Consider the following 25,428-nt stretch of genomic DNA (forward strand, 5'->3'; position numbering starts at 1 on the left):
CTTTGGTGAGCATTATTGCGGCAATTTCTATAAGGTTCGATTTTAAACAAATATTTACTTTATTAGCGGTTATTGAACGAAAACAGTCAAGAGACAACAAGTCGAGAATTAATTGGCGAATTATCTTTCATCCACCAATTCATCGACATGCCCAACTATAATGGAACCACTTACAATCCACTGCAAAGGAAACTGGATAGGATACGGGGCTGTCAGCCAGCGATGGGCTACAGTTTCGCTGCTGGCACTACAGATGGACCCGGCTCATTTAGTTTTGAACAGGGCACCGTTAGTGATAACGCGATGTGGAATGCTGTTCGAGATTTCATAGTCGCTCCCACACAAGAGGATATCAGTTGTCACGCACCTAAACCAATTTTACTTGCAACTGGAAGGGTAGGTTCCCCTGGGGAAAAAAACAAAAATTTAATAATTTCATCATTTATTTTTTGCCTCAAGGCTACATTCCCGTATGAGTGGCAACCTAAGATTGTATCCGCCCAGCTGCTAAAAATTGGTGATTTGATTTTCGCCGCGGTACCCGGCGAATTCACTACCATGGCAGGCCGACGTTTACGCAATAAAATTAGCGCCGTGGCTGTGGCCACAGGTGGCAAGGACACTGAAGTAATCATCGCAGGTTTGTCGAATATTTATTCCAGCTACATCACAACGCCTGAGGAGTACCAGGTGAGTGATGCACATGCAGTGTTAGAGAAAACATTTTAAACCCACTATTATATGCACACACATACATATGTATGTATGTATGTATGTTTCGCTATTTTTCAGGCACAACGATATGAAGCTGCGTCCACGATCTTCGGCCCGAACACGCACACTATCTACATGGATGTCTTCGAGCAACTGACCAAGTCAATGATACGTGGCGAACGCTTAGTCCCCGGCCCCTCTCCCCCATATATGAATGATCGTATGCTATCGATGAACACTGGCGTTATTTTTGACGGCCACCCGATTGGCAAGGACTTCGGACATGTTAAGTTGCAACCGCGAAAGGCATACCAAATCAATGAAACTGTCAAAGTCACCTTCATTGCCGGCAATCCGCGCAATAATCTCTTCCACGAAAAAACGTACTTTGCTGTAGAGCGAAAAATCAACGAGGAACGTTGGAAGGTCGCATATACTGATGCCAGCTGGGAGACAAAGTAAATTTACACACATAAGTGTTTGCGGCACAAGTGTATTTAGTTAATTTAAAATCTAAAATTTTAATATGTTTATGCATTCCTATAGATTCATTTGGGAACGCGTTCATTTGATACTCGGCTTCAGTGACATTCACATACACTGGACCATTGGCCCCAATACTCTTCCCGGCGAATACCGCATTCGGCACTTTGGCAACTATAAATATATCTTGGGCGGCATTTTCCCCTATGAAGGCATTTCGAATTCATTCATAGTTACGGAAGACTAATCGGCGTATATCCTATGTATTTGTATGTATACGCATGCAAACATACGATATGGAATGATTGGATAACTAGTCAGAGACTGCGCTCTTCAGGATGTAACTGCTTGTCAGCTATATACATACATATACATATCTAAAATTAATTAAAACGATTGGAAATTTAATGTGCTATTCTGTGCCATACACGATACATATGTACCTACATACATATGTATTTTTTGCCTACTATTTAGTTGTGAATATGTAAAATAAAGTTTAAAAGAAAGGTAATAGAAAAGAACTGTTGCTTTAAACCTTACTCTAATCACTTACGAATAAGCACTTCCGGCTAAAGATTCCGGTTCGCCTCTTTGCTCAGCTAGTCACCCGCTAGATGTCGCCCTTAATAACTTGAGAAATGGGAGTAGAGAACCAAAAACGATGAGCGGTGTTCCACAGTTTGCTCACTTTCCACCAGTGCAGATTTTGTAGGAGCATTTGTACCTTTGTTAAATCTTTTTCAATTAAAAGGTAAATTAGGTACAATTTTATTATATTTGATACAATTTCAAAATGAACGTAATTTTGAAAGTTGGTACGTATAATTTATTTCTTCACTTACATCCAAATAAAGGTGTAATTTTACAGAGCAAATTCAGAGGGAGCTTTTACTTTTGTGACTTTAAAAAATCGTCAATGTGCATGGCCTTTCAACTGTGCATCTGCAACAAATTTAGGGATAGATAACTGCAGAGCCAAAAGTCTATAGAGACCATAGTAGTATGCGGAGGTATTTTCTGTTCAGCCGCGTTTCGAAAAAGTAACCATTATTAGTCCAACTCCGGTTGCGCTACCAGCAAGCAGCAGTATTTTGTTAACTCACTCCAATCGACAATGAGCTCTACTAAGCAAAGCGATATTTATTATGCAATTTCTAATCTTTTTGAACATGTCGCATGTTTAGTTTAGGGTTAATTGGAAAACCGGAGATGACGAAGGAATTCTGAGTCCATATTCGAATTCGAAGTGGCTAGCCTTAGGCCAAAACAAATCAAAAGTTGATAATTTGTTAGTAGTCTTATACGTGAGGTATACAATTTTTATTAAATGATTTCGCTCAAGATAACTCCATCTTCCCTAAGCAAAGCTAAAACGATTTTAGTAAACGAATTCCTAATTTCAAGAGGTTAGGCTGTTTATTTATATATTGAATATCTTCAGACTTAGCCCGACCAAGATCAGGCATTAATACAGAATATGTTTGGATCACTTCGTTTTCAACAAAATAGGGGGCTTTATCTAGGTAGAAGTTATAACTAAGCCATAAATCCTCAATATTTGACCTCGTCGGAACGTTTACCAATATGCAGCTCACAGTAGGAGTCCTTAGTCAGTATACTGTCGTTGATTTACCATATGAATTCCGTATCAATTACTGCGTAATTATATAATTATTTGAACTTATTTCTTTATTAAAATAAAGTAAATTCCTTAAAAATATAAAAATTTTATTCTATATGGCCAACAAAACTTTAATAAGTTAATAACAGTTAATAAGAGCTGATTCTTATAGGATTTAGTACGCAGAATCAGATTCTGACCTTAGAAATTTCATTTAAAGGTGTCTACATTAGAAATTTCAAAATAACTGAGAAAATTTCATATTACAGTTACTTGCTGTTTATATTTTTTAAAACTTGTTTTTGTAGCTTACGTTTATAAAAATCAAATTTTAACTTTTGTGCTAAAAGAGCAATGTTTAGCTGTTTTTACATCTTATTCAAAAGATTCTACCAGACCCCGTATTCCATTATAGATGTCTAAAAAATGCCAAAACTTAGATAATTTTAAAGCGAAATATCTCAAAAAGTGGAACCAATCTAATATTTCGAATTTCAGATTCTGAATCTACGAAAAAAATCCTATAATGATCAGGACTCAGTTTCCGTGCCTAAAACATTTTTTTTTTTAATTTATTGGCGTGTGTTATGAATGTATAAGGTACGCTTTCTGTAACGTACCTATTAGGTAAGTGTATGTATCTCAAAACATCAACACTGTTCACCTATCGTTTCTAAAAACAGCGCGAGAGCGGATGTTGCAGAGTTGCATTCGACTATTTATCGAAACTGTCCCACCAACCTTTATTATGGCCGATGGCAAGTATATATTTAGAATATTTAAAACTTATTTTTTTTTAATTGCTTGGTAGTGCCATTCATTGAAGAAATAATCTCAGTTGCTTACAAGTACTTAATATTTTACAGTAGTCCCCTCAGGTTTTATCTCTGTTATTAAAACAGCTCTATTCATTTCACATTCATATATACATACATATGTGCATGTGGGTATATATGTACGCCCAAGTGTATGTACATATCTGTGGTCAAAAGCAATAATCGCCTCAGTCGAAAACCTGAATTCGGGAAAAAACGATTTAAAGATTTGAATTGTAATATTAACCGTATAGAGAAACCTAAATATTTTCATTTATAACTTTTTAAATAGCCTAGACAACGATATGTGAGTTTCACATACACATGGAAAAGTAGTTGCAGAAAACGATAGCATGTATAACTCAATTCTTTCTTAAGTCGACTTAGACGGTTATTGCTTATGACAACAGATATTTCTCTTTCATTGTGGAAATGTGGGGAGTTCCGCTTCGCACCGGAGAGAATTTCGGTTTTTGAATTCACCATACATTAAATGTGTTTAGTGAATCTCTGCAACTTAAATAAAAGCCAGTGCGCGATGCGGCACACAGTCCAAGTGGAAATTAGTAAAAGATTCGTGGCCGGACCGTTTCCAACAAGTGCGCAATCACAGGAAAGGAAAATTTCACGCTTACGGAAAATTAAACATTTGCATCGATTTTGTGTGGGACGACAGTCCGTCGGCAATTTGTAGATTGCATTGAAGGGTGAATAAACGCGAGTGTGCTGAATGTGATAATAAGTACATACATAGTTATATTTTTTGTGATCCAAGAGCATTCTTGAAATCGGAGGCAAATCTTCCACTTAACTTCGACAAAGTGCAACGCGTTAGCCAGAAGGCGATATCCAAACCAAAGATAATAACTACAGCAAGACCAGCGAACAGCGTGCAAGGAGAGCTACATTTGTACATAGAAGAAGAAAAGTGAGATTGAGAGCACAACGAAAGTCGAAGAAAGGAGCCAAAAAGTAATTTTAGGTACGAGAAAAGTATGTGTAAACAGAATTTATCCGGCGCGTTGTAGAAGCGAATAACACAATCAATGTAAACGCGAAAAAACAACTGCAAATATACTTACATATGTATGTATAGTATGTACATACATATATACATATAAAAAAGGGGCAAGTTCTAATCGATTTGTTTACGGAAATATTCTTTTAACTTTTGTTATCAAAAAATTATACAAACTTAAGCTTCGTCTATGTGAATTCAGTTTCTCATTAGAAACGGAGTGCAATATTTGGCTGGTGGGCTGGATGACATCCCAAAAACACAAATAACAAAAACTGACTTATTAGCTGCGCTAGTGGTAAGTTTTGCATTCAAAAGACAATTACATCTCTGTAGATTCTTGCGCCTTATGTATATATGGACATATGTATGTACGTTCATACCTTTCCAATAAAAAAAAAAGAAAACGAGGGGGTAAGGCCCTGTCTCCACCGGAAAACACTGATGTCGTGATAACCATGTCACAAAATATATTTCCCATGGAGACCGCCAATTTCTCATGGGCTGCAATATATGTACATATGTCAGCGCTTATTGCTTGACATCTATTGCAGGCAATTCGATAGTTTGACAGCCATATTTTCATTTGAAAGAAAGGGTGCTGGTGGTAACATTGATGAAATTTTGATATTAAATCAAAATAAAAATCTGTTCCCTATTGGATTATTTATGATTACGTTTTAGGAAATTATTCAGCAAGTTTTTTTTTAAGATTTAAATGTTTTTAAACACCGAAATTGAGAGAATGTTGTCTGGTGGCGTCATGCGGCAAATGCTTATTTCAAGACCTCAAAGTGCCCACAAACAAAAACTTGCAAACTTGCAATCGTATTGCTCGTCAAAATGACAGTTCGTAGGCCATCGGTTTTTGCCTGTGGAGTTCTGCCGTAATCAGACATAAAAAATTGCTTAGCTCGAAAAATTGTATATATAAAAAATAAAAATATTTCGACGAATTGATAACCTGCTCCTTTTTTGAAGTCGGTTTAAAGCTAAAATCATATCTAGAAAAAACTGTTTGTAGTCAAACGAAAATAAGACATAGAATGTAAAAACAATGTCGTAAGGCAACAAAAACATCGTTTAAAGAAGCTGAATGAGTATGTAGAAAAAGTTAGTCCGGCAGTCAGTCAGCGAAAATAGGGCATATCGTATATATACGGATCATTGCAACAGAGGATTATAAGGTGCATAATTTCCCCTCAAATTTGGCCAGATAATTTTTAAGTTCGAAATAAAAGTCTTTCCGGATAGTAAACAAACCGCTTCTCCAAATTAAACAAATTTGGTACCAAATGAATGAGGACTTAAATAGCTTTTAAACAGAAATAACGATCGAAGGCTACCACTTCTATTTATATTTTTTTATAGTTTAATACAAAAGAAATGCATATACCTGACCCAAGGTATGTTCTATGGTAATTAAAAAACATTTTTTTATTTAAATATTTTCCTCGTTTATATATTTCAGCTTTAAAGCTATTTTAGTCCTCTTTCAGTTGATACAAAACTTGTTTAATTCGGATAAGCGGCTTGTTTATTATTGGGAAATAACTTTTATTTTCGACTTAAAAATATCTGGCCAAGTTTAGCTGTTGAAAAAAAGTAACTGTTGTTTACGGTCCCTGGAAAAAAGCGAAAATGACGAACTCAAATTTTGCTTTGAAATAATCGTACATCCTTTATATTATTTCACTTTATTTATAAGCCATGTGAATCAATTTTGGAAATTGCTGCTTAAAATCTGCCCAAATTTCCAAAAGGTCAATATCATATCAATTAATATTCTTTTGTAGACGGTTTTTTGGAACTAAACGTTTCTACAAATAAATTAGCAATTTATTAGTGCAAATAACTTATACCTTTTGCATAATATTAATGGAATGTATGTTCTAATAGTACATAAATAGTGAAATTTCCAAATTTAGAATAGTTACAAGAGCATAGAGTTTGGAAGCATACAAACTAATTTTAATTTGAACATTGTACATTGCACCAAAAGTCGATGCATCGAAAAAAAAAAATAAACCGATATATCGATATATATCGAAAGGTCCAAAACATCGGTTTCATTCGATGCATCGAATAGCAAACATCGATGTTTCCGATGCATCGATATTTTTTCTGCATCACTAGTTAAGACTCGTATGAATAATATGCTGTCAAAATTACTTGCAAAAAACGTGTGTAGTTTCCAGTTTCTTGTTTATAAATTAAAAACTCTTTTTTTTCAAAAAAGAAAGTGAGTTTCAACGAAACCAAAATACTATTATAAAAAACAAGCCTTAAATTTTTTATGTCGGTATGGAAAAAAAAAAACGTAAAAACGTGCTTAATACTTGCTAGTTCATTTACTTTTAATAAAAAATTCATCTAGGAAAAGTATTTTGGAAAAAAAAATATGAAAATGGATACCTTATATAAATTCGCCTTGAAATTTGGCAAGGTGTAACTAAAACTGAAAGAACGAATTGAATAAGGCCGCAAAGAATTCGAGAAGTCTAATTATTTCTTTAAAAAAATGTACGATGCCGATAAATACTAAAGCGAAGCATGTAGAAGAGTAGAAATCACAATTTTAATGATAAGAAGACAAGTGGTCTTTAGGAAACAAATTAGGTATTTTCTTGGCGTAAAACTTCTGGAATATACAATATCTCAACTTGCGGATGTTATGTCTTGTTTTCTCATGCACCGATAATAAATTCTATGCACATATATTGTACCAGCAGAATTATGTATGTACATTAGGGTGGTCCAAAAAGAGTAAAGTCGGAATTGTAATGCTCCAACCCCCTAGGATTGGGCCATATTGAAAAAAAGTGTACTACTATTTTTTTTGTTTTGAAATCAAAAAATATTTAGAGGTCGCTCAAAGCGCTCAAAGTTTCCCATGCAATTTTATATGGGAAAATAAAATTTCTCGTAGAAGTGGTATAGAATTCTTGAAAAACTATCAGGCATGTTCTGAAATTCCAAAATTTGAAATCGACCCGATTTCGATAATTTTTTCGAAGGTTTTTAACCCAAAAATTTAAAAGTCTCGCATTAAAATTATGTATTTCATATCGCTGCTACTTCTTTTACGGTTTTCAATTGGAATATTCACTCTTTTCATCAGATATAATTAAAAAATATTTGGCAAATCGAGTCGATTTCAAAGTTTCGAATTTCAGAACATGCCTGTATATTTTTAAATCCGAAAACTCTGGTTCTCTTCAGGATACTTTCAATTATAATATTTAATTGTTTATTTAACCTTATTTTAAAACTAACGATTTTTTCTTGGTCGCCCCATTGCATTTTTCGGGATTTCTGCGGGTTTTTGGCGGACCTATAAATTATAGTTGCGATGAAAAAATGGTTAAATGAACAATTATTATTGGGAATCTCGTGCAAAAAAACATAGTTGTCTGGTAGAAAAATATTGATTTTTAACTATTCTATACCATTTCTATGAAAATTTGTCTTTTCCCATGGAAAACTTTGGGCGCTTTGAGCGATCTCTAAATATTTTTGTTTTCAAAATAAAAAAATAGGGGCAATTTTTTTGGGTATAGAATAATCCTAGGTGGTGAGAGCATAAAATTTCCGACTTTACTTTTTCAAATATATTTATGTACTCACATATGTACATTAACTAGCTATTAATGAGCTTATTTAAAAACCCAAACTAGGAAATATAATACATACATATGTACATATTATTCTTTTAGGTCGCTTTTGGTGTCCCAATAATCGTCTCCATTCCAACTGCATACATGCATACATACATATGTACGTACGTATAATGTATAAGTAAAATTAATAAATTAAGAATGAAAAAGTGAAAAATATATTGTACTCGTATTTGTATTTGAACTCATTTATTTTAGTATGTATCTGTATGTAAATATGTATATACATATGTACATACTTAGGTTCATACAAATTTGAATTATGCATGCCTTAAATGATAAACTAATCACCCAAGATTCCAGCCGGAGAGTCAGCCGGCTTTTTTCAACTTCAGAATAGACGCAATCAAAGCGTTGCTCTAATTATAATCATTTGTTCGGCCTTAAACACGATCAGCTTTGCTTGGGTATGCCTGCACAATCAGAACTCGAATATTCCAAAACTCAACTTGCCATAGACGCTATAGAAAAGTGTATGGACATATTTATATGCACATACATAAGCATGTATATTAAAGCTTGCTAACATACATACATACATACATAAGTACATACAATGTTGACTTTATGGAACAAATAGACGAATTGTGTTTAATTTTCGCTCCTTTACAAACAGAAACATGACGACTGTTTGTTAGGGATGTAACCTCGTTCATAAGTGAAAACGTCGATGTTTGAAAAAAATCGATGTTTCCACAAAAACAATCGATGTTAAAAAACCTCGGTTATAAAAACGATACATCGATGTTTTCCCGATGTATCAATTTCTCATCTACTACACGAATTAAAATGTAGCCATAAAATGTACCTAAACATCAAAATTTACATATCCCAGCGGTTTTAATAAAATTAATTTAAAAAAGAAACACATTTTTTCAATTGAAAAATGCACATTTTAATATTGTTTATGTGATGCTTCAGTTCGTTCTATGTCAAACCATGTTGTTTGGACACACACATGTAAACACGTTCTTAAATCGAATTGAAACTTTTAACCGTGCCACCATAAATCACATTTTGAATGCGAGCTAAGAGTTGTTGGAACGTGTTAAGAGTGCATTTGAGTGAGTGAGATTTGTCCAAACGGTTGTCCTATGCAACTTTGTATGAAGTAAAACATTCAACTAGTTCTTGAAATTACATTTAGGCTAAGCTTTGTGATAAAATTATAGCTAATATCCAGAATCAAGAATTGACAAATGAACTAACAGGGTGGCACCGGGATGAACTCTGTTTGAAAGCGTGTTCGATCAGCACATTTTAAGTGGCTAAAATATCGCTTTGATTTTCAATGTTTTTTTTTGCTGGCGGCCTTTTGCCATTTTTACCATATAAAAGTTTATTTCTTGTAGAATAAAATGCGCAAGAAAAGAAGCTTTGCTAATCTAGTCCCCAAGGCCTATTTCTATCCTGATTGATGGTTGCACCAGCTTCCGAGAACAAGCTCTCGCTTGGCTCTGGTCGTTCGGTAGAATACGAACGTAACGAATGAACGATGTCGATGTTTTTCACTTTTCTAGCAAAAACATCGATGCTAACATCGATATTTACGGACGAAACATCCCTACTGTTGGTGAATTGCGTTGCGGAAGCTGAGATGAATGTCACCACAGTCACGTTCATATATGCATACATGTGTATATATAAATAATAATATACATACATACATACGTATAATGCAAAAAAATAATTCCCTTCCCGGTGTGAAATAAAACAGCTGTTCAAATGTCAGCCCTAAATAAAAATATATCTCTCTCGAGAATGGTTGAAGGAAAACTTATGAAAATTTCAAGTCTCATAGGAAATTAAATGCTCTACGAAGAAGGTCTATCAAACTTGCAATCTAAGTCGTAAAATAAAAAAAAAATTGTTATTCACTCAAATTTATGTTATAAATTCTTAGACAAAAACAATAGGACTCTTCAGGATCTTGGGCATATGATCTTGCATTTGCATATTTCGATGCATTTGTAAATTCTCAAAAATAAAATGCAAACGGTTGCCATGGTAGCAAGCATAAGACCATTTGCACAATATCCTGAACAGATCTTTTGTTAGCGCCATAATACGCAGCGTTAGCAGCAGAGGCTCTCGGCTGAAATTGGATTAGGTAACTCTGCGGCTGTGATTGCCAGCTCGAATATATTTTAACATTCTCGTTAATGTTGACGTATTTATCATATATTTAATTTTCATAGTTTTCCATAAAAAATTTTGTAAGCTTACGTGGTTGAAAGGCATTTACCCGTTGAGATGAATTGCCCTAATATAAAAGAGTTATGAGGAAAACCCGATTAGCTGTCTATATGATCTTACATACTCCTTATATATGTACACGCATGCATGTGCAATTTTTCTTTCCATACATATAAATTTATAATATATTTATGCATGTTTTCAAATATATGTATGAACATGTATATGTATATGTTGAATAGGATGCAGCACTCTCCAAACAAAAAAAAGTTACTGTTTTTCATCGGCAATATAAAGTGTATTATATTTTAGGACTTCCGCCAAAATATTTCGAAAACAGCGGGACCTATTTGAAAATAGTTCCAAAGAGCAAATTTGTTAGAAATAAATTTCGTTTCTACCAAAAATGTTGCCCTTTCAATGAGGGGCAACATTTTTTGTAGAAACAATAACGCCATTAGATTTAAAAAAAATATTTTTTATTAAAAATAACCTCAGATGATAAAAGAGTTTAAGCTTAATGTTAAAAAATTTTATCAACGGAACGAGATTTTTTTAGGTAATCTCAAATCGGTCTGCGTATATCTATTATTTTTCCGACGTATTTTTTTTATAAGTCCGGCGGAAAACCGCAACTTTTTTGACGATGCACCTTAGTTTATTTTACATGCATATCGTTGTTTAAAGTACAAAACGCGTATCAAGATGACGCAAAACCGCGTACGTGAGGTTGCATAAATTATTTTCTAGAGAGTAAAAACACTCATATTTCAAAATTATTCTCTTTTTTATAAAACAATCGCATTTCTGGCTATTATATTTCAGGACGAATGGATAAGGATTGAGCCAAGAGCTTGTTTGAGCAAATCCAATGTTTGGCTGCAAATGTTAGTTATGCGGTTTTGCAGAATGATGATACGTGGTTTTGTACTTGAAACGACGATATATGTATACATATCGCCGGTTATTTAATGTTCAGCTTCGCCAGAACTTAAACTTCTTTACTTGTTAATTTTTAAATTTAATTTTTTTTCTGGCATTTAGGCAAGAGCATTAGATGCGCATTAATTTTAACATCTGGCAAGTAATATCAAACCATCTTAACATTAAACCACTCAATTACATCTAATACAGCGAAAGCTTGATAAAAAAATTGCATATTTCTTTGAAAACTATTAGAAAAGGAGAACAATTCATTCTGAGGTACAAATGTATTTGGGTATGCAAGCTCGTGGTAAATGTTGGGTATCTGTCCTAGGGTTAAACAACGATATGTGTAGATCTCTGCATTCCTAGTCGTTAATATTCAACATTCGTTTGATGCATAGTGGGCCCATGTGAGAGTTGTTTTGAGTAAAATTAAGTGATCTGCATACAGAAATACATATGTACATACATATATTCACTTCAACGTAGCAGAGCTACAAAAGCACGTCTATGTACAGTAGGAAACAGCGAAGCTGCCAGTGGTCTTCTGCCAAGAAAAAGCTTCCCTCGATGGGGGTTACCTGCAAGATTTGTACACATGTACATTAGGGTGCTCATCAAAAAACTCTTTTTGGAAATTTCAAAATATTACCTCCTAATTTTATTCGTTTTTATAAGAAATATTATTATTATTTTTATACATTTTTTAAAGGTCATTTAGAGGTCGCGACCTGTCGATTTAGGTCAGAAAATACGATTTCGTAGATTTATGAGTTTTTGAATGACTATTCTTGATACGATTTCAAAGATCGAATATGATCTGAGGTTTTATGCGATTGCAACAAATGAGGTATCAGTTTATATGAAAATAGATTTAATTTTAGATAGTACTCTATATTTTGAAATTGTAGAAATAATCGATGGTCAAAATTTAAAAAATTAAGAGAAATATAATAATAAAAAATACCAACAAGCCTCGCCCGATAATAGATTATTACATACCATTTTAAAAGCCTATATATCTTTTTGTCAGATCATATTGGATCTTTGAAATCGAATCAAAATTAGTCATTCAAAAACTCATAAATCTACAAAATACTATTTTCTGTCTTAAATCGACAGGTCGTGACCCCTAAATGACCTTTACAAATCTATAAAAATAAGCGATCATATTTTCCAAAAAAACGAATAAAATAAGTGGGTTGGGTCTTGAAAATTCCAAAAAAGCATTTTCGATGGGCACCCCAATGTACATATATATGTAAATATGTTGTATATTATATAATTATAAGTGTAAAAACTTTGCTTCATTTAAAGTTAGTGTCAGATCACTGCAAGTTCCATTCGAATCATTGGTGTTCTAGCGATAATACTATCAACAAGTTGAAATCTCACAGAGGTTTTTATTAGAATGCCGGTTGCAGCATGATACATACACTTGCACGTACCCTGCAGGGAAACCACGGACTAGTGAATCAAATTTCTAGTGTCGTACTAGGTCTTTATCGCCAAAAAAGGAACTAGACCGATAGGAGCTAGATCCCCACCAGTCAAAAAATCGGCGAAAAGTGGTACTTTTAAAAAACTAATTTTTTCAGTTTTTTTCACTAGAAATATATATCTAAGGTGACGAATTTAGAACTGGTTCGGAACTATAGAAAAAGAGATGCAGCGGGGGGCTTGTTTACTTTACATAGGTATGTGTTCGGCAGCTTTTTCTTTCAATTACGCTTCTATTCTGCGCTTCGCTTTTTCATAGCTTGGTAATACAGAACCAAAATTGACACTTCCTAGGACATCGCCATGTTAAATTCGCAAAATGTTTGCATGCAAAAGAGATTTATCACGAACCAGTACTGGGTCTAAATGTACGCACCAGTTCAGAACTAGAGATTTTCCCCACAGGGTATGTACATATATACGTGCGTATGTATATACAATGAATTCATGTACATATATTATGTATGTGATCATGTGTTTATTAGTTTTGCTGTTCGTTGTTCTACATATATATCAGTTTTGTTTATTCAAACAGGAAAGCATGCATATATGTATTATGTACATACATTAGTGCGGATCGAAAATTTAATTTTTCTCAAATCCTTTGGTAATTGTGAAAATATAGTGTATTATGGGGGCAGGAACAAGCCTGTAAAATATTATTCTTTTTTTTTTATATTTAAGTCGCTGGTTCCAAATATAATAATCTGTTTTGCATATTAACTTTACTTTGCTAATTTTTGTAAATTTGGGAACAATTTCGGGAGCTATAATACGAGAGCCTTTATTTTCCATTTATGCTAATAAATGTGGAAGCACTGTTTACGAATCATGAAATTTCCTTTAAAGTGGCATTCGATCGTTAGTGCATATTTTTGCATATATTGCAAAAAATACCTGTTTCTGCATATTTATTGCGATTATTTTAGTATATATTACAACAAACGCATATAGTTCTTCCGAATTTTTGATTTACAACCATTTAAATTTAGTACGAAATCCCTTATCAAAAAAATTACCTATAAATTTTTCCCTAATATTCATCTGAATATCTTCTAGGGGAGAGCCGGCCTATATCCGCGGACTGGCTAAAAGCCCGACAGATCTAGTTAAGATCTTTTTTTATAATAAAAATTAAACAGTATCTAATTAGTAATTAGAGTTAAAAATTTATAAATTTTTCATTAGAAGCATTGGCCCGTTAACGGTCCAGAATCCGTTTCTATTTTCTTCTATTTTCAACATAAAGAGGTATTTCATTGCCAGTGTAAACAAATTTGGAAATTTTTTGCGACTATAATAATAATTATAATAATAATTATTATAATAATTATTATAATAGATTGCTGCTTACATATTTGTTAGTGTTTGGCCGGGCTTCTTTCCCGATTTGTGGCGTGCGCATTAATGTTGCCACACAAGGGGAGGAACCTACAGTTTTACGCCGACTCCGAAATAATCGATAAATCCGGGTGGTAGACGCAGAAGTTATTTTTTAATACAGGATTATATCATAACTTGGCTTTGAGAGGAGAAATTTTGTATTTGAATTATGTACGTATTGGACTGTTCAACTCGAAAAAGCAGAAATTCTAGCTAAACAAAAAAAAAACCGAATAAACCAAAATATGGTAAAATTTATTGGGGGCAAGAGTCTCTTATTTTTTTACAGGATATCCGGAATCCGGTTATCTGGCAAAATCTCTATCCGGCACATCTCTAATTATCACATTTTCAAATTGATAAACTTTGAATCAGCTGCGCGGGCTAGAGATATGTTTTAAATTAATCTTTCGTAGCTTGGATCTAAGACAACATAACATTACTATTATAGTACGAACAAAATTGACCCAGTCTAATATACATAACATATATAAAAAACATATGTAGAAAAAAAACTAAAAGAAAGTCACGTAGACATTATATGGCGTTGCAATTGTTTACTCTTAAAATATGTAAATGTCTCTTATATTTCAATTCGCTCTTTCTTTTGCTCTGACTTCTCTCAAATGTTAATTTGGCAAACTAGCTTTTTAAAAATCAACTAATATTGGCTGCGTTTCCTCATACCTTTCCAGATAGTCCCATTTCACAGCCAGAATAAACAGAATGCGTTTGAAATATACGTTAACGTTCCAAAGAATAAGTAAACAAAAAAGTTGATTCCAAACGTTTAAAATGAATAAATAAATGTAGCCGTTGTAAATGTAATGTTTGATATTCAATAAATATTTCAAAGAGGTGTCTGCGCATCGCTTATTTTCAACAACTTCCAGCAAGTTCCAACCCAAGAGTTTTCTTATTTTGCCTAAAACTTAAACGTATTCCTCCTAAACGTGGCGCGCATTAACGTTTTAAAACTTATTACCAAATTCTGTTACTACACATAATAACACCATTTGCAAGATAAACAAAACATAGTTAAACACCGAATGAGTGAAAGTGATAATTGCACCACTCCTTGGAATTCATTATCGATCCCGTGTGGTTTATTTCACTGGTCAACATCGTTTTGAAAAGTAATGTGTGCATGTGAAAAAAAACAACGTTACCCATGAATTCTATTTCACTATTTATCACTATGTAGTGCTAGTGAAATTTGAAATGCACTACCACTAACCATGTAAAATAAATAAAAATATAATAAATAAATTGGTAAAGTGATAAACATTGCTTAAATAGATTTCCATACAAAGTTTGAGAGTTCATTTACCAAAATAATATATATGTATATCATTTTAGCAACAGTTTATCACTTTTGCCGAAGACCCCTAATATTTTGTAGGGAAAGTAATAAATATTTCAAATGGGAACGGTGTGAAACACATCATTTATGTACGTCACACAGTGCCGCCTAAGTGGGCAAAAATCTAAAAATTCGTTGTCTGCCATGTGAACGTGTTTGGTATTTTTGTAGAGCTAATTTATCCACTAAAAAGAATTAAATTTCCCTATAACATAAATTATATGCCGCCAGGAAGCCACTAAATTCGACAAATGCTATACTAAGAATTTTAATGAGAGCATCGCCATGCGGAGGCTCTTCACGGAAACAAATGTGATAATAAAGGTTTATTTTTCTTAAAGAGTTGCCACCTGTTAAAATATTGAAATCAAATTTTTTAATAAATGAATTATTAAGAGCTGGGAATCAATCGAAGTGTATATGAAAAGAGTTTAATTCTTAACGAATGTAGAGGGTTGCCACCTGTTAAGAAATTCAGATTCCTTTGGAATTAGAGGAATTAGGTTATTTAAATAGATAGGTATCAAAATATGGGAGTCAGACGAAAGAGGTTTAAGAAGGTTAGCTTGCAAATATTACGAAGAGGTTTGTAAAGTCAATTTTAGTTAAACTAAAATAATAATTGTGTCAAATCAAAGGTTTGCGATATCGTATTTGTTATTTTATTACAACTACATATATTAACAATCAGTGGTTTGTTCTGATTCCATTCATTTTAAATTAGCGCACTCTTAAATTAACTCAGGAATGTTTTTACTCTACACTTATTTCTTGCTAAATATGTCCATTTTCCTCTTTTTTCTGATACCCATATTTATTGATATACATATTTCAGTTACCTTATTCTCTTAATTAAAGTGAATTTAATTTTTTAAACGTGTGTCAATTCTTCTACGTGTCGTTGAAACGTAAAGAATTTGCAAAACCATTTCAATTGATACCCATATTGTAATATCAAATGAATTTAACATATCAAATCATTTTAATAAAACTTGTTTCAAAAAAATTTAACTTTATTGCCCATCTACAGGCCAAGTCCTGTCATTTGACACCTCACTTTTGAAAATAGAACGAACTATATGTATGTAAATGACACAAGAACCCAAATTTTCAATTTCAAACTGCATTTACAGTGAAACTATGAAAGCCATCCAAAAATAAGTAAATTCCAGTTTTGAATTTAGCATTCTCAATTATACTAAGTAAGAAGCGAATTTTCATTTAAAACCATCCATAAATCTATTTTTGCCGACATTTCAGCGTATATATGTATGCACATACAAACTATGTACAATATATAGGTACGTACATATGTGCATAAATACTTATATATATACATATGTATAAACGTATGTACGTATTTATAAGCATTAGCGGCAAGTTTGCCATTGTGATTTGAAGTTCATCAACACAAACAGTTAAATATGAAAAACAAGTTTTCCCATAGCCGCCTGTTTTGCTAATTTATATGCGAAAAAACTGTTTAGCATCTTTTGTTTATGATTTTTTTTCCTGTTTTACTCTTACAACTCGATAATGCCTGCACATTTACTAAAGATATTAATAAATAACTGGTTGGTTGTTTCAAATATTGTAAAGCTTTGGCATATAAAATTAGTAATTAGCAATGCCTTTAATCGTTAAACTTCTAAATGCTTTTTTAACTAATATCTAACCTTAAGAAGCGCAGTAGTTTTATAAAAAAAAATATATATGAACAAAATTATGAAATGAGGTAAATAAAATCCTCTGCATGTTCCCTTTGTATGCCCCGTTATGGTCAAAATGTTTAAGGATTATTTTTGAAGTCCAGTTATACGTACATTAGTATGTAAAATTGCATAAAATTGCTTGTATTATAACTGAGGTTTCTACCATTTTACAAAATGTGTATTGAGATGGTGTAAACTCCTCTTAGAGTTTGGCTAACTATTATCTATAGATGCTATTACAGTACTTATCGTGTATAAGACAGTTGTTATAAGAAATAAGTAGATATAAGAAAGCTTTTTCCTGCACCAAGTCCAATTTAATAAGGGATGAAACGATACAGGTAAATACATAATCGATACTTTTCGTGCGACACCAACTAATTTTGGAAGCGATACTTTTGAGCCAAGTACTGAGTAGGTATCGAAAAAACAAATACATACTCGTATATATACTCGATACTAAGGCAAATTCGGCCTCGGGAATTTTTCCTTCACTGTTATTTCTAAGCGCCTTGTTCTTCATGGCTGCTTAATTGCCAGCAAAATCCGCGAGAAGCCGACAAAGTCTATATAATGCAAAGAGAATACAATCGCCAAAAAAACCGATATAATGCGACATATACAAGGACCAACTGTTCGGGCGCAAGAGTAAACAGGTTTCACGCCATTTGTACATTTGTACAGATTTGTGTATTTTGACAGTACTAGAGTGTGGTTATTTGGATATTTTTATACCTTTCATGAGCATGAAATGGTATTATAACTTTGGTCCGATGTTTGTAAGTACCAGAACAAAAAGAGATAGACCCATTAAAATGTATACTTATTTGATCAGAACGTCGAGCTGAGTTGATTTATCCATGTCCGTCTGTCCGTCTGTCCGTCTGTCCGTCTGTCCGTCTGTCCGTCTGTCTGTCTGTTTGTATGCAATCTAGTCTCTCAGTTTTCGAGATATCCGGATCAAATTTGGTAAGTGGGTGTATTTTTATAATGTATTATTCATTTGTCGGAACCGGAAGAATCGGACCACTATAACATATAGCTCCCATACAACTGATTGTTCAGATATGAGATTTTTCGTTATAACTTCTCCATTTATGCAGCTAGCAACATGAAATTTTGCAGTACTTGCACCTATTATCAACAGAATGCTTACAGTGAAAATTACAAAGATCGGTTCACTATAACCTATAGCTCCCATACAACTGATTGTTCAGATATGAGATTTTTCGTTATAACTTCTACATTTATGCAGCTACGAACATGAAATTTTGCAGCACTTGCACCCATTATTAACAGAATGCTTACAGTGAAAATTACAAAGATCGGTTAACTATAACCTATAGCTCCCATACAACTGATTGTTCAGATATAAAATTTTTCGTTATAACTCCTCCGGTTATATAGCTGGGAACAGGAAATTCCGCACTGTTCTCAATAATTATCAACAGAAAACTTACAGTGAAAATTAAAAAGATCGGATAACTATAACCTATAGCTCCCATACAACTGATTGTTCAGATATGAGATTTTTCGTTATAATTCATGCATTTATGCAGCTAGGAACATGAAATTTCGCACCATTTTCACTCATTATTAACAGAATACTTACAGTGAAAATAACAAGGATCGGGTGACTACAACATATATCTTCCATACATCTGATTGTTCAGATATGGGACTTTACTGTAAAACTCCTTTATTTGAACAGCTAAAACCGATAAATTTCGTAAGATATTTTATAAATAATAATACAAAGTCTACTGAGAAAATCGTCAAAATCTATGCTGTATAAGCTTTATCTCCTATAGCACTGATTGTTCAGATACCAGTTTTTGCGATATATCTCCTTTATGTAGGAAACTAAACCCAATAAATTGTGTCGGTTTACATACCGATCACATAGCAGTGAAAATCACTTAGATTGGTGCTAATATAAGGTATATCTTCCATACCTCTGTTTGTTCAGATGCGATTTTTTATATAGGTATGTAACTCCTCTATCGATGTATGCAGATGTACTCAAAAGCAGTAATCTGTCAAAGTAAAATTTGCAGATGTTCATGAAAGGTATGAAGCCTTCGGCATAGCCGAAGACAGCGCTGCTCTTACTTGTTTAATTGTAGCTGAACACGTTCTCTACAAAAATGTCTAGACAACACCACTCTGCGGTCAGTCAAACCAGATAATCATTAACTTATGATCTGAAAAATTAAATTTAACTTATTTTGTTAATAAGGAATACTTTCATAGCCAAAAGTACCGATATGAGGTTTTTCAGGTATCGATACTTTCTTTCGATGCTACTTCCAAGAAAAAGTATCGATACCTGCATGCTACATATTATATAAAAGCCAGGGTTGGGCACGCTGCACTAAATCGAGATTTTCACTACCACTAGAGCTTCAGTGATAGTGCATTTCCTATTTCACTATATGGTTAGTGGTAGTGTATTTCAAATTTCACTAGCACTACATAGTGATAGTGAAAATTCTATTTCACTATCACTATCTGGTGAGCGCTAAGGGAACGAAGGTTTCACTATCACTGACTAATTAAACTATTTAACAAATTTAGGACAAGTTTGCGATCTGTGCAAATTTCTTAGGTAGCCAATTCGATAGTTCTTTATACCATATCAAATGTCTTACGGCATCATTTCGTTATTGAATAGAATACTTTCAGTGAAAGTGTCAGAAAATAAAATCCATTTTCGTTTTAGAAAAGTGTCACTATTCTTCCATATGAACATTAGGATGCCCACCGAAAATGCTTTGTTTGAAAAATTTCAAGACCCTATTTTCTAGGGCGTGGAACCCCTCAATTTTCCAAAATGATGACAGATATACCCAAGTATCATTAATCCGCACCAAAAAGTTGGGCAGATATGACGAACGATACAAATTTTCTCTCTGCTGGGGGCGTGTCCTTTATCTTTAAAAGTAATAATATTTCCCCCGGGCATCATATTAACCTGCTGTAAAAATTTTATAAAGATCGGTTTAGTACTTTGGACGCCCATAAAAGACACATACACGTACATATATATATATACATTTAGTTTTATTTATAAGATGTCTAATATCCTTACAACAGGTTTGTTCAAAAATTTATTGCAATGCATTACCACTAAAGTGCATAGTGGTAGTGAAAAAAATACATTCATATATATGAACAAATTGAGGTGGGTAGATGACAAAGAACATGGGTATGTACATTAATTTTTCTAAAAAAAAATATCATAGGCCTCAAACGGTCAAGAATACCAATCAAACACGGCGTACGAGTATTCATAAATCTGCAGACCGCAGTGTAAAATATAATAAAAATAGTCTTAACTTCTTCACTATTCATATTCGTTGTATAGTATTGATACTGCGTTCTATACTACAAGTGTACCACCCTCGTGCTACGAATGATTATTGCTACGTAGCTACGGAAAACTACAATATAGATATTGTACTTCTACGAGTACTAAATATATACCAAATGCGTATTGCTAGACGATTTTTCTCAGAATTAATTTTTACCAAACAAAACTTAGTTCGATAGTGTTTCGCAGCAAATGCCTAGCGTCGATTAGACAATTTCTAGCCCAAAAATATAGATATATCGCCACTTTTAATAGAATTTTTTCGTTGGTCATTTTGTTATTCCATAAGTACCACCTCATACTCATACACTTATTTGCTTGTACCCTCATTGGCGCTGCAAATACCAGTCAGCATTTGGAAGAAGTTTTGGTGAAATTGTTTGTTACAAGTTGTTCAAGCCACTTTTTTTTCTGTGGCGCGTTTTTTTTTTAAATAAAATAGGGATATTCTCGCAGTCTTGCAAAGCGCTTGCACGGTGCACGGATTGCGCGGTTTGCAAAGCTGTCTCTTAGGAAAACCGGTTTATTTTATTCTTTATAAAAATTTGTTTGAACCGTTGCTGCGGCTGGCTTTATATTCGTAGTTACTCTGCGATTAGGTGGGCGCATAAAATGATTGATTTTATGATTGAAATGCTGGCTGGGTTGTAATGTATGTATTAATAATTTATGAATGTTGCATCTCGTGAGCAGTGATGTGCACTACATATATTTATGTGGGTACATATGTACATATGTATTTGCTTTTGTTGCTTTTTCATATACATATATCAAATATATGTTGGCATGCCAGCAACACTAGCACAGTTAACCGGAATGAGGCAATTATTCAATAATAGCAACTGTTGCCACTGCTACCCTACACTTTATGTGGAGCTTTACAGCGCAGGGGTGTAAGGTGTTGAAGTAGAGCACCAAGTGCCGCACTGTAGTTCGAAATTAGGTATTTTCTTAATTTTATGGATTTAGCGGCTCCGACGCTTTTCACCAGTTTCCATAAGAAACTTCACAAAACTGCTTTCAGGCTGGCAGCTTTTATTTTTACAGGATATTTCTAACAAATGGAGGAGGTCAAGCTTTCCGCGACCAATTCTGAACGTACCATCAGTGAGCTCTGCATCCGATTTCTGTCGAATATTAGTTCCTCCGTTATTATTATTAGTTAATCCGCTTAAAATCCTGATTATGCCAACTTTACTTAACGGAACTTAGAACTTAGAACCAAGAAAATCAAAATGAACGTAGCCTTAAGTTACGTTAAGTTTCGACTGTTCAATTGTAAGCAACATCCATTTAAGATAATTTTCAAGTGAGAGCCTGTAAGTTACGTTAAGTTGCCATAATCAGACCATAACTGTGGTGTCGTAGCGACAAGAAATCACTTTGTGCGAGATACCCTATTTCTTAGTAATAGCTCCCCTATATAAAGCTACCGATGTCTTTCTCAGTTTATTTAGGAAGAGTTGCATTGACTTCCTGGTGAATAAGACGAGTTCTGTCTTACTAGGATTGACGGCGAGCGGTTGAGATCAATCGTCGCACTAACAGGACTGCCAACTTGGCTAAGCGAGAATGAATGTCGACTAAGGTGCTATTCGTTTAATTTATCATTTCTTTCCATTTATCAGAAACAAGAAAATTTAGGAAACTGTTCCTGACGTTGTTCCTAAAAATTTGTTTAAAAACTTTTAAAAGCTTTCGCAAACGGTTTTCCGTGAATCCCCCTCTTCAGAATAAGTTTCAGAAAATTTTTATTAACTAAGCTGAAACGAAAAACGAAATTCTTAAGAAGTAGATGTTTGATATTTTTAACAAACGTGTATCCAATAAGCAAATGCTTGGCCGCTGCCAGAACACTGTGCCAATCGGTCACTGTGCACCACCACATAAAGAGCAAAGAAAAATTGATGCACAAAAATATTGCAAAATCACGTCTTATGAGGCGAACTAATGTGCTTCGTTTTTATCTTCTTCTTTTATTCACCATACCGGCGAACGTTGCCACTATGGCACTGATGAATTTTCAGTCTGTAAATATGGCACGACTTTTGCGAAAGATTTCATTGAGGCAAATGGTTTCAAATGAACAAATTAAAACTGAAATGAAAGAGAAAATAGCTTTCGCATAAATACTAATAAGGTGCCAGTTCGACAGGTAATATCAAATATATTTACATATGCGCAGATACCTTACGCCTATGTACATGCATGCATATTCATAAGTAGTTAATCAGCTAAACATGTCAGCGCGCATGCGTGGCTTAGTAACCAACAGTGTTGGAGGCTGGGCGGCCAAACAGGGTTACGTTGATTAGCCGGTTGGCAAATTAAAAGTCTGTGTGACATGAAGACATGCCGATGATAAAGTAAAACAAGTTTTAATTGGCTGTGAGGAGAACTGCTCGTTTTGGCTATTTAAACAAAAAAAAAAAAAACAAATATTTGATTGATACATTTCATACATTGTATTTGTCTTTCTTTTCCATTGAAATTGAAAGTGCATAGTGAGTGTTCCGTTGGCGCTTGGTTGTGTGCTTTTTTTGCGGTGCTTTCCACGTATTGGACATTCTGGCTCTAAAATGCGCCAGGAACATAAAGTACTTTCGGAAGTTGTAATGATGCCTCGTTCGTTGGAACTTGAAACCACGATGGAGTGGAGGAAGAAAAACCGGAACCCAAACTCATCAAGGTAACCCTGCAAATCAGTAAACAAAATAAATCCTTGCGCCTCCTCGTCTCGACGTGGTCGAACCCACGCATTGGGGGTAAAGCTTAAACCAGTGCCATCCCTAAATGACTAGAAGGCATACACACATATATACCAGGGATGAAAGCGTAGGTACAATTGTACCTTTTTCCGGCGTTTGCTGACTCAAAGGTACATTATTTAGGTACAATCACTTGATTTTAGGTACAATCATCTTTTGATTAAGTGAATTTTTATTCATATTTTTTTCTATTTCCATTACTGTGATAATATATTTACTTGTCGGCATGGGAAAAAGTGGGGAAAAGTGGTCAAAAGGAAGAAATCAACGAAATCATATTATGTATTCTCTTAAACATTTTAAATTGCATTTAGAACAGCTACTACGAAAAATTAACACTTTACTTAGCTATCCTAAAACTCGTAATTTTTGTTATATTTTTTATATTCGTAATTGGAATTAATTTCTTCCATAAAACGTCATTGCACCCTAGGGGAGAAGGTCCCCTTGATGGTGTGAAATCTACAAACGCTCTATCTTTGCAATTGTTGGAATGCATTTTTTAGTCTATTGAAACCATAAAAGCTAAAGTTGCCCGCATATGAGAACATTTTTAACTTTTCTATTGGTTTTATTCGCCTGTACAGTTCTGGGTCTAGGATTTATTCAAATTTCATATTTTCTGTAGGTGAGGGCCTCATATGGAGGCAATAGCTATTTGACCAATATTCGCTATTTGATTTCTGGAATATATCGAGCCCTAACCGTCAAAATAACGTAAGCGACATTTTTTTCAAAATTTTCTTTTTGATGCAGAATTTAAAGGGAATCTGATAAATTAGCAGACTTTTCCAGTTGTTTTATACAAGACTGGAATAAAGTAAATTTCGCAAGGTGTGTTTTTGGTCTATTTCGCCAATATTTTTCAGTGGACCAAAATTAGGCAAAAACAAAACTTTTCCGTTTCCCATTAGACTATTACTCTGGATGTATGTAGATATAAGCTAAGTTAAAAAAGGCTTATCAACTTTAAAGTACATCCTCCTTTTGTGCTCATATTTTAAAAAATATTATTAAAAGACTACACACGAATGATGTAACTTTTTTTTTTAATTTATTACATTTATTTTATGATATTCGGTACAATCTGAAATTTCCATTTTTTAGCCCTGATTTTTGCTATTCACAGGCACATATATGTTTAAATTACTTTTTGCCGATTAGTGACTTTTTAGGTCTACATTAAAAAGTGGTTGAAGCTAAGATTATATAATTGCCATTCTAGGTATGCTAATTTAATGCCATTCGATTGTCAAATACAAATAGTGTTCGAAAGCATGACATTGGCCGCAACAAGCCCGTTTTTACCGCAAACCAGCTAACCAGTTTTAATCATTATTGTTAATGGTTATAACGAATTACGGCATTTACGATGTGTGACATTCACTCTGTCTGTGACGTTCCTCAAGTGCCATTCGATCCTGCTTCAAGCAGCCGATCGATCGCCCCACTCGCCGCTTTTTAGCTTTTGAAAATCCATATCTTAACTGGTATTGTTTGCTTAAACGTACAAACGTACTCGTATGTAGATGCATACGTACGAATGAATGAATGTTCATATCTATCGACGTTTGTACATACATACATACATATTTATCTATATGGCATATGTATTTATGTACATACATATGTATGTATATTCAGTGATTTGCTTCTCAATAAATCAAATTAAATTACTGAATTGGTTTAAGCGTTTCGAATAAGGTAAAGTTATTTACTTTTAATTATGAACACTAACGCACTTAACGTAATTATATCGCTCGTTTGTTGGAAGAAGGCCATAACCAAAAAACATTTTTATTTTAGCCACATATGTATGTATGCAGAAATTAGGTATATAATTTATTATAATGACACAGGGATGAACACAATTTT

General features: G+C 33.7%; 2 protein-coding genes across 2 annotated transcripts in view; both read left to right on the forward strand.

Annotated features, from left to right (window-relative positions):
* The window catches only part of LOC118736794 (neutral ceramidase), a 7,204-nt gene extending 5,495 nt beyond the window's left edge, over positions 1–1,709 (forward strand). The window contains 4 exon segments of the mRNA XM_036466830.1: positions 20–396; positions 460–690; positions 793–1,172; positions 1,261–1,709. Of these exon segments, the coding sequence (XP_036322723.1) occupies positions 20–396; positions 460–690; positions 793–1,172; positions 1,261–1,444 (1,172 nt within the window). The 3' untranslated portion in view covers positions 1,445–1,709.
* Positions 1,710–4,176: 2,467 nt separating this feature from the next.
* Positions 4,177–25,428, forward strand: part of LOC118736797 (prolyl 4-hydroxylase subunit alpha-1) — a 108,960-nt gene continuing 87,708 nt past the window's right edge. Inside the window, exons 1-2 of the mRNA XM_036466834.1 lie at positions 4,177–4,618; positions 4,868–4,952. The gene's annotated coding sequence lies outside the window, so the exon portion shown is untranslated. The remainder of the gene's footprint in view (positions 4,619–4,867; positions 4,953–25,428) is intronic.

This window comes from Rhagoletis pomonella, unplaced genomic scaffold, assembly GCF_013731165.1.
Source record: "Rhagoletis pomonella isolate Grant_MI unplaced genomic scaffold, Rhpom_1.0 Rhpom_scaffold_00004, whole genome shotgun sequence".
Taxonomy (NCBI): Eukaryota; Metazoa; Arthropoda; class Insecta; order Diptera; family Tephritidae; genus Rhagoletis; species Rhagoletis pomonella.